This window comes from Semicossyphus pulcher, unplaced genomic scaffold, assembly GCF_022749685.1.
Source record: "Semicossyphus pulcher isolate SPU_LCO1_2020_fin unplaced genomic scaffold, fSemPul1.0.p SCAF_6, whole genome shotgun sequence".
NCBI lineage: Eukaryota > Metazoa > Chordata > Actinopteri > Labriformes > Labridae > Semicossyphus > Semicossyphus pulcher.
The window spans coordinates 11,566,912-11,583,238 of NW_027211737.1; the positions used below are offsets into that span (position 1 = coordinate 11,566,912).

At 40.3% G+C, this 16,327-nt stretch overlaps 3 protein-coding genes across 4 annotated transcripts; all 3 read right to left on the reverse strand.

The window, feature by feature from the left end:
* Positions 1 to 342: 342 nt before the first annotated feature.
* ufd1l (ubiquitin recognition factor in ER associated degradation 1) lies at positions 343 to 4,367 on the reverse strand. The gene is made up of 12 exons (XM_069682966.1): positions 4,247 to 4,367; positions 3,930 to 4,062; positions 3,310 to 3,342; positions 3,100 to 3,221; positions 2,822 to 2,952; positions 2,658 to 2,730; positions 2,498 to 2,566; positions 2,346 to 2,414; positions 2,220 to 2,270; positions 2,034 to 2,122; positions 1,588 to 1,672; positions 343 to 1,371 (listed from the first exon to the last, which is right to left on the reverse strand). The coding sequence occupies exons 1-12, from the start codon at positions 4,247 to 4,249 to the stop codon at positions 1,297 to 1,299; spliced, it is 933 nt and encodes a 310-aa protein (XP_069539067.1). The 5' UTR covers positions 4,250 to 4,367; the 3' UTR covers positions 343 to 1,296.
* Positions 4,368 to 5,054: 687 nt separating this feature from the next.
* On the reverse strand, positions 5,055 to 13,213 carry dhx37 (DEAH (Asp-Glu-Ala-His) box polypeptide 37). The gene is made up of 27 exons (XM_069683060.1): positions 13,118 to 13,213; positions 12,828 to 12,943; positions 12,551 to 12,720; positions 12,197 to 12,309; positions 11,723 to 12,098; positions 11,473 to 11,621; positions 11,248 to 11,340; positions 11,041 to 11,137; positions 10,625 to 10,738; positions 10,302 to 10,518; positions 9,830 to 9,928; positions 9,664 to 9,734; positions 9,433 to 9,568; positions 9,267 to 9,343; positions 8,818 to 9,050; positions 8,600 to 8,711; positions 8,385 to 8,491; positions 7,801 to 7,989; positions 7,495 to 7,619; positions 7,109 to 7,225; positions 6,844 to 7,016; positions 6,640 to 6,754; positions 6,319 to 6,456; positions 6,134 to 6,228; positions 5,741 to 5,814; positions 5,533 to 5,630; positions 5,055 to 5,444 (listed from the first exon to the last, which is right to left on the reverse strand). The coding sequence occupies exons 2-27, from the start codon at positions 12,928 to 12,930 to the stop codon at positions 5,368 to 5,370; spliced, it is 3,468 nt and encodes a 1,155-aa protein (XP_069539161.1). The 5' UTR covers positions 12,931 to 12,943; positions 13,118 to 13,213; the 3' UTR covers positions 5,055 to 5,367.
* Positions 13,214 to 13,648: 435 nt separating this feature from the next.
* Positions 13,649 to 15,621, reverse strand: gp1bb (glycoprotein Ib platelet subunit beta). 2 transcript variants are annotated; one of them, XM_069682407.1, is made up of 2 exons: positions 15,571 to 15,621; positions 13,649 to 14,989 (listed from the first exon to the last, which is right to left on the reverse strand). In XM_069682407.1, the coding sequence occupies exon 2, from the start codon at positions 14,957 to 14,959 to the stop codon at positions 14,336 to 14,338; it is 624 nt and encodes a 207-aa protein (XP_069538508.1). In that variant the 5' UTR covers positions 14,960 to 14,989; positions 15,571 to 15,621; the 3' UTR covers positions 13,649 to 14,335. The 2 variants fall into 2 exon arrangements, with proteins under 2 accessions (XP_069538508.1, XP_069538509.1); XM_069682408.1 differs by having other exon boundaries at positions 13,649 to 14,971; positions 15,571 to 15,607.
* Positions 15,622 to 16,327: the final 706 nt, after the last annotated feature.

Sequence of the window (16,327 nt, forward strand, 5' to 3'; positions counted from 1 at the left end):
TGTGAATGTGCATCGCTTAAGGTGAGTACACCAACTCAGCATCGATAATTTGACCAATTTATACAAAACATGTCTGCATTTACTTGAACTAAAGTACCTTTTTAGGCAACTAAAGCTCATTACTTGTTAGCTTTTACATCTTTTCGCTGTTTCATCAATGTGTTGGTCTTTTAAAGCTACTGTGAGGAACTTTCTGTTTGTGTTGATTTTGGCGCCCCCTGTGGACAAAGCCGCACCTCTTATCTCTTTGCTGGTTTTGTCCTTTACATGCTTAAGCGGTGGTTTTTAACAAAAAATCTCCCCCTGCTTTCTTTGACAGTCATATGTACCCCCCCCCCCCGCCAGCAGTTTCAGGCATTTAAAATAACTATATAGAAATAATCAATCTTGTCGCTGATGGTCTGGTTTGCTTTTGTAGGTCATATAGAGTAATCAGAATTTATTTCAGTCAGTTTTATAACCAGCGAAAAACTCCTCACAGGAGCTTTAAAGTACAAAATGAATATTTTGTTATTTGCATTTCTATCAATACCATTACACTCTCTCAAATTACAAATGGACAACCAACCCCTAATCATCACCTTATTTCTAATTTAATGTCAAATCGAGTTAAGAAAAATGTCAGGGATATAGAAATATCCTACAATGTTCCAGTCTCATCCGGTAGTTTATGCTTAGGACATGAGAAAATAATTACCAGCTCCAATAAATCCATTTCAATACACAGTCCTTTATTTGTCTATAAATTAACCAGAAACAAAGGAAAAACACTTGCAAATTATTCCCGTAACCCAGAAAAAACCTCAAACATAAAATTTAATTCTTTATAATATTGAATACTGGGTTTTTATTGCTCCCATTTTACCACAAGAATGGGACACTGCAAAACTGTATGTTTAAATTGAATTGTAAAAATTAAACACTTATGGGAAAAATGGGAGGGGGAGCTCGAAGTCAAAGGTAACTCAAATCTTTATCATTACAAATATGCTTCACAAGTTATTCTGTGTTGGTGGTGTGGTGATATAGTTTATTATGCTTGTCTCATATCAGTCACCCGGGGCTCGTGAATACCAAATTACAACTGACAGTATTTTGTGCCCCCCAGCTTTTGTTGAGCAGAACATCACCGTCAGCAGTTATATAACCCAAACCAAACAGCAAAGCTTCCGTTTCAAAAAGACAGAGAGTAAAAATCTCAATGCAGCTCAAGGGCAGTTTTTAACTTTGCTGTTGAAGGTGACACTTGATATGGTGGGTTTGTGAACATCAGCCAGTCTCTCCCCTTGAAATCCTTCAAGGCTTTCTTCCCTTTTTGCGAAGCGATTGTCCTTGTCCAGAGAAGGCGATAAATCTGTTCAAGGCGTCATCCTAAGAGAATAACAGATTTAAAAGAAGCTTAGATTGGAAAATTACAGCATGAGTGCAACATGAGGAAATGCATTTAGAGAATTCAATTTAAATACATCGTATGAAGCAAACAATAAAATGGTTTGGTTCAAGATTGTCAGGAACCATACAGACATACTGCAAATAGGGTCTAGTTAAATCTTTGCAAACATGATAAAAATCTGACACATTTCTTACATCTTCTACAAACTTCCTGGGCAGAGGCCTCGAGTTCCTGATGAAGGTGATCCTGCCCACTTTGAACTCATAGTTTGGAATCCCCCTGTGTGATGAAAGATTTAACAGTTTAACAGTTAAACGCAGCTAAACTGGTTCAAAGTGATCTGTTGTAAAATAAAGTTTACCACATAGTGTGTCATGAACTAGTATGTCTCACTGTGCAATGGTAAAAAGCAAACATTTTGACACAATATTCAGATAGCTATCAAATTCTTCAAGCCAAGGCGAGTCTATTGCCATGTTCTCATTTGCTTAAATGCCCAAACTATGAACTACAACTCCTAAGAGCAAACACTGATTTCTCCAGTCTTCCGAGTAATCAAGATGAATGGTTAAACCATTGTGCGACAATATTTAATTGTTAGGCCACTTAATGTCCTAATGTATAAAATACTGAACATCACCTTTTAATGTCACTTGGGTCAAGTGGGGCAGGGCTGGGCTCAATCCCTTTTGTTTTACCATCCAAACGATTCCCAGAGCCGGTGAAAGCCTGAGGATTAGAAAACAACGAGGAGTTAATATAGCTCCAATTATGGCTGTTTGCCGATGTCATGATGTAATTTAGTGGCACAGCAACATTTCCTTACTCTGAATCCCATGTCCATGTCAGCATAACTGCCGGGATCTCCTTCTTCCTCCTGTGAAGAAATGTTTTTTATTGAAGTGTTCAGAGCACAAAATGAACCAATATACATTTACAGATTGGTCCTTACTGCTGGTTCTTCCTGGTGCTGAGGTCGACGCTCAGGCTCTTTGTAACCCAAAGGAGCATCAAAGTCCACCTGAGAAAGAGAGTCACAACACATTAAAAGTGGAAAACATGAGAATAAATCACAGCTGTCTCTGATAAGATAGAGGATCTTACGTTCATATCGCACTCGATGATGGATACAGCTTTGTCTGGCTTTGTCTCCATCACTCGCAGCTCATAAATCTGAAACAACATAGAGATTTTATTAGCAGTTATATTCAGTAAAAAATAAACACCTTAACGTATTAGTCTAATTTAGAAGACATGTATTCACCTTTTCATTGTAGTTGATAGCTATGACATCACCAGTTGTCAAGCATGCAAAGTTTCTCAAAGCGTTTTCCAGTCTGTTAGAAAGTGACAACATAGTTAATCATCAGAGTAAAACAAAAACTGTGAAAAAAGGCCATTTTACTGATCCTAACTGATATTTCTTACACTGCCTTGGGGTTTGTGATGTCCAGGAAGTCGGGGCTCTGTGGCTGGAACTTTGAGTAAGTGGCCACCATGAGGTTCACACTTTCCACCTGGACCAGACCACCTTCCTCCAGCAGTAGATTCTGCATCATCTGCAGGAAACAAAATTGAGCAAAGTCAAGTTTTTTGACTCCAAGTTTTAAATTAATTACATCTGCTTTCACTTATATACAGTTTCAAGAGTGAGGGATACTTGAGTAGAATTTTTATGTACCCCATCACTTGTTCCTTTTTCTTACCCAGTGTGGCAGGTAGCAGATTCCCTCATCTGCCACAAACTCCAGAACACCACAGTGTGTCTGTCTGTCTGAGTTCTTGTTGGTCAGCTTAAACAGCATTGGATATGTGATATTAAGCCTGCCTGTAGGAGGAAAAAAGAAAAGCCATATTCACAGGAGGTTCACACAGGACTTTTATAATGAGGAGATGATTGATTAACTTGCACTTACTGAGCTGGTCCAGAGCTGAAGGTGGCATTATTACTGGGGGAAAAAAAGATAGATCAGACATTAAAAAAGAACTACATCATGTAAATACCTTGCATGCTAGTTAGAAGTTTAAATACAGAAATTTCCAGTATGAGTGAACTGTTTTGGACTTTTCACTTCTCTAAGAATTGAATAAATCCCCTGATTACCCTAATCAGATGGCTATAAAAGACAAATACTATTCATATATCTAATGCTATGATGAGAGAGACTTTTATTCTGTGGTTAGTGAAGGACCACGGCAAAGAAGCCTGTTAACAAAACTTTGTCAAACCTAGCTCAACACACATGTTGGAGTTTATAACATGCAAATCAAGAGGATGGCTTTATAAGAGAATTAATAAATTGGCCAATCCAACACTAGAGAACAGGGATCATTCACTGACTTGTAGACCTTTGAAAGAAAGAAACAAAACATACTTCCAAGTACAAAAACATATATCTGGGTGGGGAAGTCTGATTATTGCTAGAAACAGAAGGCTTCGCGACATTTTACCAAAGAAGCCAAACAACCTGTCCTCGAACGTGTAACTGACGATGTATCAACGTATACAGACAACTGTTACGAGAAGATCGCGTACTTTTGCCTCCTTTCTCCACGTCGGAGCGGTCATTGGGACCTGCCAGCATGGACACCGAATAGCAGCGGTACTGAGTGGAGAAGCGGTTCTGAAACCCCCGGGACATCGGGTGGTCGAATACGTGGAAGGAAAACTGTAAAAAAAAAACAACATCCTTTTAGAAAGCACACGTAGCTGAGAGCTTTACACGATCATGACAGGGCATCTTTCTGATGCTGTCGTGTTGTTGTTAGCTGCTCACTAGCTAAACTGCTTAGTAGAAATTGTTTTGATATAAATGTATCGTCAACGTTGGACAGACTCCGGCTGTTACTCACCATGTCGACAGTGAAGTTATTTAGTCGTCAAACGACTCGGATTATTGTCTGTCTGTCTGTAACTGTACTCTTATGTCCCTAAATTTGCCTATGAGCTGTGAATTTCCACTGTTGTTTTCCGCTTCTTCCGGAAGTGTACGAGCTGATAGCAGGACATGACGACATGACCGAAGTAAGCCAATCCCAGCAACTAATTGAAATAATCTCTTAATTTCTTAATTTTTATTTTAGTCTTTTGCTCCTTTTAAATTCCAAGAAGAGCCTACGTTTTTAGATGGAAGCGACTTCGACTTTTACTTTCCGTAAATATATTAAGGATTACACTTAATTTACATTAACATTACACATTCAAAATATTATGTATTACGCGAATACTCTTTACAATTACTCGTAGAAAGAGTTGGATTGATAACCAGACTTGTTTTAGAGGCAAAATAGAGGAAATAGAGGCTGAGATATCCTGACTTTTCTCATACATGAGTCAAACTCGCTAACTTCTTACACCACAAGTTGATATCACACTCCAACAATCATATAGTAGATGTTTCATTTACCTAATTTTTTATGAGTTAAACTTATCTACTGTTTACAAAGTCAGGAATTAACTTCTAGGTCAGTCTCAACTTTTAATTACACATGGATGTGAAGTCTGGAACATGTTTAGAATTTTTTTTACAGGTTTCATTCTAAGAACTGAGCAACTGAGCACTCGTAAGCTGACACTGCTGTGTAAAAGCAGTGGTGATGCCCTTTAATATTCATCAACCTCATTATGAATACTGCATGAATAAATCACACACCAGCCACATTCAGAGCCACACAGTTTTAATGAGTCTTATGAAGACCAAAATAGACAAACGACAGCTGCACATTGATAACAAGTTAAAAGTTATTGTGTGGAAATTTCTTCTGCCTGAAATAAAAACTGTACACATCTAAGACACAGAATATGAAAATACAAAAGTGAGTAAAGGCAGTGTTGTGGTATTGTTGTTGCACTTTAAAGGTCTGAGGAAGCCCTCTGATGGTAAAGATGGGACTTCTATGGATCTGTAGGTCAACAGAGGTCTCTGGTGAAGTGTCTAAGAACATTTTCTGCCTTTTATTTTAGGTTTCAGCCTTTATACTGGAGGCCAAATGTTGGCAACTTCTTCGTGCATGGCTTCAGGTAACCACTGGCAGTATGCAGACAACAGAACTGTGGGATGAGAAAAATAAATAATTCAACAACAAAATCAAAGGATCAGACTTGATGCAACATCATGCAAAGCATATTAAGTCCTCACATTTATCTTCAGTTTTCCAGACAGCGAGGAGGACGTCTCTGCTGTCAACTCTTTTTGACACCAGTGTTCCCAGCACAGCCTCCGTCCTGGGCTGCAGCCTAAAGCAGGAAAGACACATTGTAAAAAAAACATGCATTCTTTAAACCAGTAAATTTGTGGGAAAAAAAACAGAAATGCCTGTTGTGCATGAGAGAGAGGACCAACTTACTTTGCCCATGTTTTCATCATGATGGAGGGGTTGGAGAGAAGGTGGCTGCTGTATTTCTTTAGTTTAGGACAAACCTGCAACCAAAGAAAACATTACAACCCAAGATTAGATTTCCAGACTCAGATTTGTTTATATACTGATGGATATTTTTGTAAAGTATATTTTTCATATGTTCAGTTTTGATGCCATTTTATTGAGTGATAGGAGTGATAGTGGGACTGTTTTAATGAATGGTTTTAAACAGTAATAATATAAACCCCAGGGAGAGTAGTTTTTGTCAAGGTAACAACTAGCAGAAGTAAGGACCGTGAAGGATTAGACAGAATAGTTGGGATCAAGTTTTAATTTGAACTTAATGAAACTGAGCAGAGACAAGTAACTTCGCTGCAGTACCTGTCCCTCAAGCAGAAACCGTGAAAACAGTTTGTAACGCTCCAGGCCGTCTGGATAGTCCTTCTCCACTGCTGGCAGCTGCCACGCTACACGGACTGCAGAAGAGACACGGATATTAGACAAACGTCTGAAGAGACATATCTCAGCATAAACGCAGCCACAGTGCTCTGCTGTGGAAAACTTACAAAAGGTGCTTGAACGGTGACATTTAATTGTGCCGGAGGACGAACACAACCACGGTGACGGCGAGTCCAGAGGGGGGCCGAAGTGACAGTACTGAGGCAGAAGCTGAGGGACCCACTCTGCTTCTACTGCTGACATACCTGAAAGAAACAGAAAGGAAGACGTTGTATGAGGTGAAATTTTAAACCTGCAGATCTAGAATCAATACCAGCAACAAGATGATTCAAGACGATTTGTTGGCTTGAAAGGAGAAGTCATACTGAAAGCCAATATTTTGTGACATGTAAGATTTATTATTTGGCGTTTTTGAAAGGCTCATCTACCTTTCATGTACATCTTGGTGGTCTCCATGATCTCCTGGTAAACCACAAACTCTGGCAGCTCTTTGAACAGCGCAGAGGAGGGATGAACGAAGACCGGCTCGTCCATGAGAGGCGTCTACAAACAAAAACAGGAAAAAAGTGAGGTGGTGAAGAAGAGGATACAACTCTCTTTAATCACAATTATTGTCGTTTAGAGCAACTTGCCTTGTATCCATTCTTCCATTTGGAGTCCAGTATATCTTCGGCATGTACACGCCTTGCAAGGTGGTCTCCCAGTCCGGCCAGAACAATCTGACGCAGGCAGACCACCTGGTGCTCTGTTGGGGGAGCCATCTTTGGATTCACAAATACTCCCACCTCTGGACACACAGCGTTCACTGCAATGAGAGAACACAAATTATGTCTTGTTTAGTTTCTGCAGAACAATATGTGCTAAAATTCCTGTGTGTGTTTGTGCATGTATGCATACCTGCGTTGGTAAGCTGTCCTCTGAGCCTCCTGATCTCCACCATGGCTTTATACCTCAGGCCGTTCTCTTCGCAGAACTTAGGAGTACAGCCAGCAAATTCACAAGCACCAACCGCACCTGTGGTCGCATGGATACAGAATTATAACTCCAATAATGCACTTCACATAACACTTCATGTACAGCGTAAAAAAGTTTTCTTGTACTTTTATTTATCTCTACCTTCTTCTATACCTCATCATCTATATCTCAAAAACACCTGATATGAAGTGCCTCCTTTTGTCAAGTCTTTCCCTGAAATCCTGCTTATTTGACCTGGAAGAAAACAATGTCTTTGTCTGTAATGCAACACTATTACTTATTGTAACCTGAACAAAATGAAAGTTTACCAAGCATGACCATGAGGTCCCCCAGTAGCAATGATGCTCCCTGTCCAGCCCACAGCCTCCTCATTTGGGTCAGCCGAGCTCGCCGCTGGGTGAGCTTGGAACTCTCATCTTCACTTCCTGCAGGTCTGAGGGGACGAGAAAATGTGTTACTTACAATTATGAAACAAAGAAGTATGCTGTGTGAGAGGTCCACTGAGCTTTATGCATGTTTATCTTGTTTTAACATTGCCTACTTGTGTAATATTAATCTACAATTATTTTTAACGTATCTACGAAGTTAGCATTAGTGCAAAAATGTGTCCTCACCTGTCAAGGTCTTCAAAGAGCTCCCTGACTGTCATGGCAGCCACCACAGCGATGACGTACGGCAGGCAGTCCTGCTGCTTACCCAGAGCTAACATTTTAGCGTAACGTGGTGCCACAGGGAAGGAAGCCATTGCTCTGCCCAGGGGGGTGATGGGACAGCTCAGCTTCGCTCGCTCAATCTCTTTCACCCTTATGAGAAAAAAACAGTTTACAATTGTGGACATGGAATATATCTAATACCAAGCCTCATTTGTTTAGATATAATTAAAAGCATAGAAAAGGCTTTTTTTAATACTGTAAAATGTCCACACAAAAGGGTAGACACCTTAGTGAATTCTACAAGTTCCTGCTGTTGATTGACAGAATATTCTCTTAAATAATTTTACATTAAAATAACACAGAATACCCTGAAATATTTTCATCTTCAGTGCCTCTCTATGATAATTAAAGTGTAAACAGAAACAATCCCTGAACACTACAGAAACTGTTTTTATATAAAGTAATGTAACCAAAGCAAGAGAGATGTTGGTCTGCAGGTAGATGCAAGTAAAGAAAGGAAAATCTTTCCACAGACAGTTATTTACCTTCCAGCGCGAGGCGGCTCCTTCAGAGCTCCCAAAGAGACTAATAACTGTTCTGCTGCCTCAAGAGCCTCAGCAGACGGAGATGTGGGGAAGGGAAAATTCACCACCTGCTCAAACAGAAGATATGAAGCTGTATTTATAAGACTATCATATTTATATTTTACAGCAACTTTTCAATCACAACTCTGCTGATAAGTTGTTTTCTTCTTACTGACCTTGTCTATGTTGAGGTCCTTCATCTGTAGAACCAGGTCCTCCACAGGTCTGCGAGTGATCTCTGCCTCTGAGAACAAGCTGAAGTCTCCAAATACTGCAGAGGAGTACAACCTGCAGACACATCACAAAAACAGAGAGACAAACACAGGTAAAAATCCTCGTCAAGTAAAGAAAAAACAATTGATCACATTGTCACAGAGTTTTGAAGTGACCTGACCTGTAGCAGTGTCCCGGCTCTGTTCGTCCCGCTCTACCTGCCCTCTGATTGGCTGAGGCCTGTGAGGTCCATGAGACTTTGAAGGACGACACCCCCGTCACTCTGTCGTAGAAACGCTTCTTAACTCGGCCGCAGTCGACCACGTATTTGATGCCCGGGATGGTGAGTGATGTCTCGGCTACATTGGTGGCCACAACACACAGACGAGCCCCAGGTGGAGGAGGCCTGAACACCTGAAGCCAAGAGACGCACATGTACCTTCTTGTCCATCATCCCGAAAATCCTCTTACAGAATTAGCGTAGATACCCTTTTAACTTACCACAAGAAATTCATGGTGACAGTACAAATGTTATCCTTGATGTCAAATACTAAAAAATATTTATTACCTTTTCTTCTCATGGATTTAAACCTTTATCATTTTGTGCTGATGTATGATTGATAATCTCACCTTAGCCTGCTGCTCCGGAGCCAGCAGAGAGTACAGAGGGAGAACATAGAGAGGAATAGAGGGGTCTGCCTTCTCCCCTGCGAAGACAGAACACAGAGCAGAATTATTAAAGGCGCTTGTATACATCTTATTAGGTTATGAGGAAACATTATTTGGTGAAACTTGCCTGCATCTGCGGGATCGTCTCCGATGTCCACGTCAGAGCCTCCATCCTCCTCGTCTCCAATCCCGGCCTCTCTGTCCTCGTCTCCCTCATCCACTGGGAGGGCAGAGTAGTTATCCAGGTCAATTCGGGGCAGAGCCTGGAGACAGGAGAGAGATTACCCTAAGAACATAAATATCTTTCGAACATGGATGAGACAGGCCTTTAGGGGCATTTTTCTAAAGAGAGACTTACAACAGGTTTCTTCTGTTTAGCTTTCTTAAATTTCCTCATCGCCTCTGAGGTGTCTGCCTCCTCGTCTTCACCTGAACACAAAAACATGTAAATATACAAAAACCAAACTCTCTGTTCAGAGAGATGTCAGAGTGTGGGAGGGCGAGCTGGTGTGTGTTACACTCACCTGTGGTTGTGTTACCCTTCCTGAAGGGGAAAGCTTTTCTCAGTCGTCTGCACAGGCTGTGGACCTCAGCCTGACCAGTCAGGAACACCAGGATACCACCTGAAGGACAGAGACATCAGAGCGGGGGTGAGAATGTGTAAATGTTTAACTCCAACAGCTACAGTTCATCAGCTGAATTACTATTTTTTAATCAGATTAACACTAACTGCAAATGGACAATTAGTGTGAATTTATGCTCCCAGTTGAGGAAAAGCTGATATCAATTAGTTAAGAAGGACTAGAACAACCACGGATTTTGACATAACTTATGAGAACAGAGAAACAGATTGTCCATAAGTCCAAATGTTCACCCACTTTTAATTATCTTTAAATACACCCCCCCCCCCCCCGCGTGTACATTCAGTTTTGCCGTGAACAAATCTTTATACTACAAAGAACTAAATCTTTGAAATGAGACGGTGTATATCTGCACCTGGAGGCAGCATCCGGTGGATCTTGCAGGTTTTGTGGAAAACTTCTCCGGTGTAATCCTCCAGTGGGGTGCGTTTGTTGAAATGTATTGTGACGGGGAACTGACGAGCATCCACCTTGATGACGGGTGGAGGCGTACGAAAAAGCTTCATGTTGTCTGTGAAGTCCTCCACTCGCAGAGTAGCCGACATGACCAGCAGCTTCATGGGCAAACCTTTCTGCAGAGATAATGAAATGAAGAAGGGGTTAAAATAAAGAGGATAATGTCAGGTATGTTTGTAATTAAGGCTTTAAAAATTCAGGGATAGGGTCGGAGTTTCTGACCTTGTTTCTGAGCAGGACGATACGAGACAACAGTCCTATGAGGATGTCTGTGTACACGCTCCTTTCATGAGCCTCGTCTATGATTATCGCACTATATCTCTGGAGCAGGAAGTCCTAGGAGACGAGACAGAGAAACTGAAACACTGTAGAAACATTAAGGTAATTATGGCTTGTGCAGATAAAATGTTCTGTGTATTACAACCAAGTCAAAATGACTCAAATCAGGATTAGAGCCCACCAAGCTAAAATTGAAAACCAGGATGCAAAAAAAAGAAAAGCATGTTTCTGAAAATAACAGTAGAAAGAGCGCCGTCCTCTCACATACACACATAAAATAAACTCTTCTTTATCTTGAGAAGTCTTCTTTAAGTTAACTTTACTTTATGAAATGACTCAATGAAGACCAAAGATGATACCTTCTGAATCTCCTTCAGCAGGACACCATCTGTCATGAACTTGATCTTCGTGTCGCTGGTGACGTTTCCTTCATATCGAATCTGGTATGACACCACCCTAACACACAGACACACAAACATAACAACATTCCATCATCAGGTCATTTTAGTTCACAATCCTTCAGAGGTTTCAGCAACTAAATAGTCTGTGCTCCCTCCTGCTGTTACCGTGTGGACAGGTTCATCTCCTTGGCCACCCTGTGGGACATGCTGACAGCAGCTACTCTTCTCGGCTCTGTGATGCCTATTATCCCACTGCCACTGCAGGAAAAAACAGTGAAGAAGAGGACTGTAACTACATGATATGCATGAATGTCCATCCAAAAGTAAGCAGTTTTTCTAGTTGAATATCCCAGCAAGAGAGGACAGCATAACATAAAGGGCATAACAAACCTGGCGTAGCCGGCTTCATACAGAAACTGAGGCACTTGTGTTGTCTTTCCACTTCCTGTCTCTCCACAGATGACAATACAAGGATTTTCTCTCACTGCCTCCATGATGACCTGCTCTTCTGCCAGGACGGGCAGCTTCAGTCGAGCCTCCTGCAGCAAGAGGTAAGAATATAAATTAAAGCAGGCTCACTAAAAACAAACCTCTTATTCAGGCCTCATACACTCTCGAAAACACCCACACACACACACACCTGTATTTCTGGCGCTCTGTCAACAGGAACAAAGATGGCCGGCTGTGGCGGCTGCTTGTTTTCTACTTTCTCCTGAACTGAAATCTTTGTCTCATTCTGTCCATCTTGTTCTGTTTTTTGTTGTTCTTCCTTCACTTCCTGTTTGTCCTCCATCTCCTGACTGGGAGAAGTAGTTTCCTTAGATTCAGCCCCTGTGGTCTCATTCACTTCTTCATCACTTCCATCATCATCATCAGACGAGGTGTCCAGGTCACTGCTTTCTTCTGCCTTTTGTTCCTCTTCCTCATCTTCTTCTTTCCATTTTCTTTTTCTGTTTGCTCCACTGAGGCTGCTGATCTTTGGCCCTGAGTCTCCATCTTGTATTTCTTCTGAAGACCTGGAAATACCCCAAAATATTATACACCTGAAACCACCTTAATTTAACTTGAAATTAGGAAGATCTTACTCAATATGTTGGCCTTTTTCTGCACTTACTGTTTAGTCTGGTAAAGTTTGTCTCCTGTTCCCAGTTTGGATGTGGTGTACAGCAGCTTCAGTTCAGACTCTGGAAGCTGCACCTCAGCCAGTTTGGTCAGGATGTCTGCCCTCTGGAAGGGACATACAAGGTAAGGTAAGTGAGGCAGACAAGTGGACACAAGTTTAAAGAGCCAAAAGTTAAAAAATATATAAATTGCTTGTTTTTACGACCTAAAGTCGTAACTAAGACAGAAATTATAGTGGAATTACCTAGCTCATAAACTGAATCAATGTTGTGTTGAACTTGATAAAAAGATTGCTTTTAAGCTACACAGCCATTTTCAGACCTGCAGCATTAAATTGAACTCTTACCTGAGCCTTCTTTTCCTTTTTCTCCAGAACTTTCTGCAGTTCTTTCCTCTGCTTCTTGGTGAGGGGCTTCTTGGTGGACAGAGGTGTCACTGAGGCTTTCTTCCTCTTAGCTTTGTTGGCTGGGAGGACCAATGCGTTGCTCTCGTCTACACCTTTAAGCCTGCCCCCATCTGATGAAAACAAAGTCCGTTACACGCCAAGGCCAAATAGACAACACGTTTAAGTGGCCATATAGACTAAATAAATTCAATAATAGATTAAATCTTTGAATTCCTACCTTTTAGTTCCAGAACAATCTCTGTCTTCTCTTCATCTGCTGGTTGTTGAGGGTCATTTTGCTGTCTTCCTTTCCAGTTGTGTTTTTTCCTTAGTTTTCCCATTTTAAACTGAGGTCTGGGAATACATGATCAAAAAACGATTTATATAATCTGATAACTAAATAGTATAAGACAACACGAAGCAAACGAGGTAACACAAACGAACTAGCTTACGTTCACGTCAACCATGACAGCTTAAATACAATCTACATAAGCGACTAAATCATGAAATTAATCTTAAAATACAAACCTGTTTTATTTTAACATGTAAAACAACCGCATTTGTGGTTTCACCTCTCAAAGTTTGAGTTCACAGTCGTGCACAAATCTCACGTGTAAACATATGAGAGTCCGTCGGGTAAAACTATCCGCCGTTGAAACGTTCTTTCCGCAGAAAGGTTCCGCTACAGAAACAACATGAGGGACAAAAATCCCAAATACTTTGCTAGCCTGCTTGTTTTTGGCTCCCTATAGATGTTTTATTGTGTGTTGATCACCGTGTCAGTACAAATGTGTTTTATAAGGCGTGCAGCTGTTACTAACTAAAGCCTTATATTGAGTGTCTGTCCAAAATAAATCAAGAGTAAAAGCTAAAACAAAAATATACTACTGATTTGACATCTTTCTAGTTGAAAGAAATTCAAGAGAAAAAGGGTCCACAAAGTTTGGGGTTTTCATTGAATTTAGGGTTTTAATTGTACTCATAATGCAATACTTTGTAATATGAATAACAATAACAATGCAGTTCCAAAATGTAGTTCCTAAAATTTCAAGTGGCACAATAAAAACATTTTTCTGATCAACAACTTTTGATAGAAACAATATTGATAGAAATGAAAAAAAAAACATGTAAATCTGCCAGATAAATACATATTAAAACACTCTACCATCAATACAAGAAGTACTTCAGATATAACCATTTCTCAGCATCATTCAGGATTATTTCAATAGCTCACATTCACTAATAAAGCATCCCAAAGTGCTACACATGGAAAAGGGCTCATTATTTTTAACAGAGATATCAATTTTTATAAATAATTTCTTCAACCATATGAAACCTTTGAAAATATGAAATAGTCATTTGATAATTCACCACATTTGTTTTGGTCAAGGTGGAAAAGATCTGTGTTAAAAAATAATATTTTTTTAATTAGAGTAACACCATTATGACAAATAAAAATAGTTTGTTGGGAGCACATGTATTGAGAACAAACTATGGCCCAACCACAGATTTATATGTTTTAATAAATGGCTGTTAAAAGAAGTGTAGAATAGAAATGTTAGTGATGTGTTTGTTTATACAGGGTTATCCTTTAAATTTGTCAGCTGCTTGTGCATAAGAATGAACATGAAATTATGTTCTAAAACTCAAAAAGGACGTGAGAAGCACTTTCTGTCCAGTGTGCAAATGATAAACAGCTCTTTCTCTTCAGTTGTATCCAACAATAAAACACATGACAGCTCCATCTCAGATGCTGCCGTCATTTAAAGGAGCGTATTCGTTCTCCCTCTGACTCTCCCCGGCTGTGAAGCTCTCCTCTGTGGTTCTCCTCGCCTCCTTGGAGAGCCTCTCGAACCTCCTCAGAAACACAATCAAAGCCACCAGCAATACCGCCTGCACTGCCACAAACACAAACAGACATACCTGCGAGACCACAGCCAGGTCGCAGTACCAGTAGTAACAGCTCTCTAGGACCTCCTCCTCGGTTAGAAGCGCCACCTGCCGTCCTCTCAGGCCGGGAGGAGAGTGGCAGTTAACACCCGGGTGAGAGATGAGCTTGTCAGACTGACGCAGCAGCCAGGCTCGCAGGTAGAGGATACCACAGTCACACACCCAGGAGTTATTGTGGAGGGAGGCGGAGCGGAGAGAGGTCAGATCATCCAGTAACCCATTAGGGAGGCTGGTGAGCAGGTTGCTGTGGAGGTGGAGCTCAGTGGTCCCAGCAGGGAAACGGGTGGGCAGCGAGGAGGAGGTGAGAGACCTCCTGCTGCAGTCCACCTGGCTGCCATGACAGGAGCAAAGGTGGGGGCATGCTGATGACCTTTGACCTCCGAACAGGAAGAGCAGACCCAGGAGCAGAAGCCCCTTCATGATGAACAATCACTGGAGAGAAGAAAGGAGCTGAAATTCAGATACATCTAAGCTGTGGTGAAACAAGTATTTGATCCTTGAAATTACTAAACTACAACTATAGGTCCTAAAATTAAAACTTAAGTGCATTTTGGATTAATATTATTGCTGTATTAATTTCTATGTTGTATATAACTGCTATAGATACTAACGTTTATTTGAATTGTACTTAATAAACTGTTGGGCAATTTAATCACATGTTTTGAGCCGGGTATTTTGAGTTGACTGGTTTTTAATAAGTTTATTTAGCTTAAAAGGAGGAGAATTTTCTTAACACATAGAGGATCCCTTAATCCTTTAGTTTGTCAGAAACCTTCAGTAACAAAATACTTATATATACATAGTTTTCACTGGACAGGAAGGGCATGAAAAAAATATAATCTGTAAAGTAAGTGAAGCTGTCAGACAAATGGAGTAAAGAGTACTTTGAGGTATAGTCGAGTATAAGTATAAAGTTGTATTAACAGAAAAGACTCAAATTAAGTACATGTACCTCAAATATGTACTTAAGTATGACGTGTAAAGACATCTACAGAACTATAATGTCTTAAAGTCCAAGGAGAGTCATTTACCTTCAGTGCTGATCGTCCTCAGAATGACGAGTTTGCTTCTCAGGGTCGCTCTGAGAGGCCGAGTGTCTGTGTTTTACAGCCAGCTGGTTCTAACTGATAAAGACCCACACACACACACACACACACACACACAAAGGAAGTATCTCACTGACTCTTTATCTTTGGGTTCTTTAGTTTCAAATTAATTTCTAGGAAACTGGAAATAACCGCTTACTTTTGTACTAATTTGCAGAAAAATAGAGAGAGTGATCAAATATGGCCTATTACAAAAGTCTTTATAAATATTGTGAGAATATATATATATATATAGCCAGGGAGGGCTACAGTCTCATTACAGCAGGTGAGCTGAAGATGCTAAATTTGTCCTAAGCAAACTTAAAAAGGAGCGTACAGCAGAATAAAGTGTATGATAATTAATTATTTATATTTAGTGCCTCCAAATTTCTCTAGGTGTGCCAAACTATAATTCTTTCCCATGACATTATTAGGAAATTACGGACCTGTGAAATAAAACATGGCTCGGGTGATGATGGTTATTGTTAATATACTCCAGTACTGTACTTTTATATAATTTTAAGGTACGTATACTTTACTTTCATTTTTCTGCTACTTTATACGTCTACTCAAACCATTTAGAGCATCTTTTCACCTTTTTACTCCAATACATTTTCCTATGACTTTGCAGTTTCAGATCCATTATAAAACGTTAAACTTTAAAGATCCCTGAGGTTAAATTTAATACCCAGCTAATTGGCAT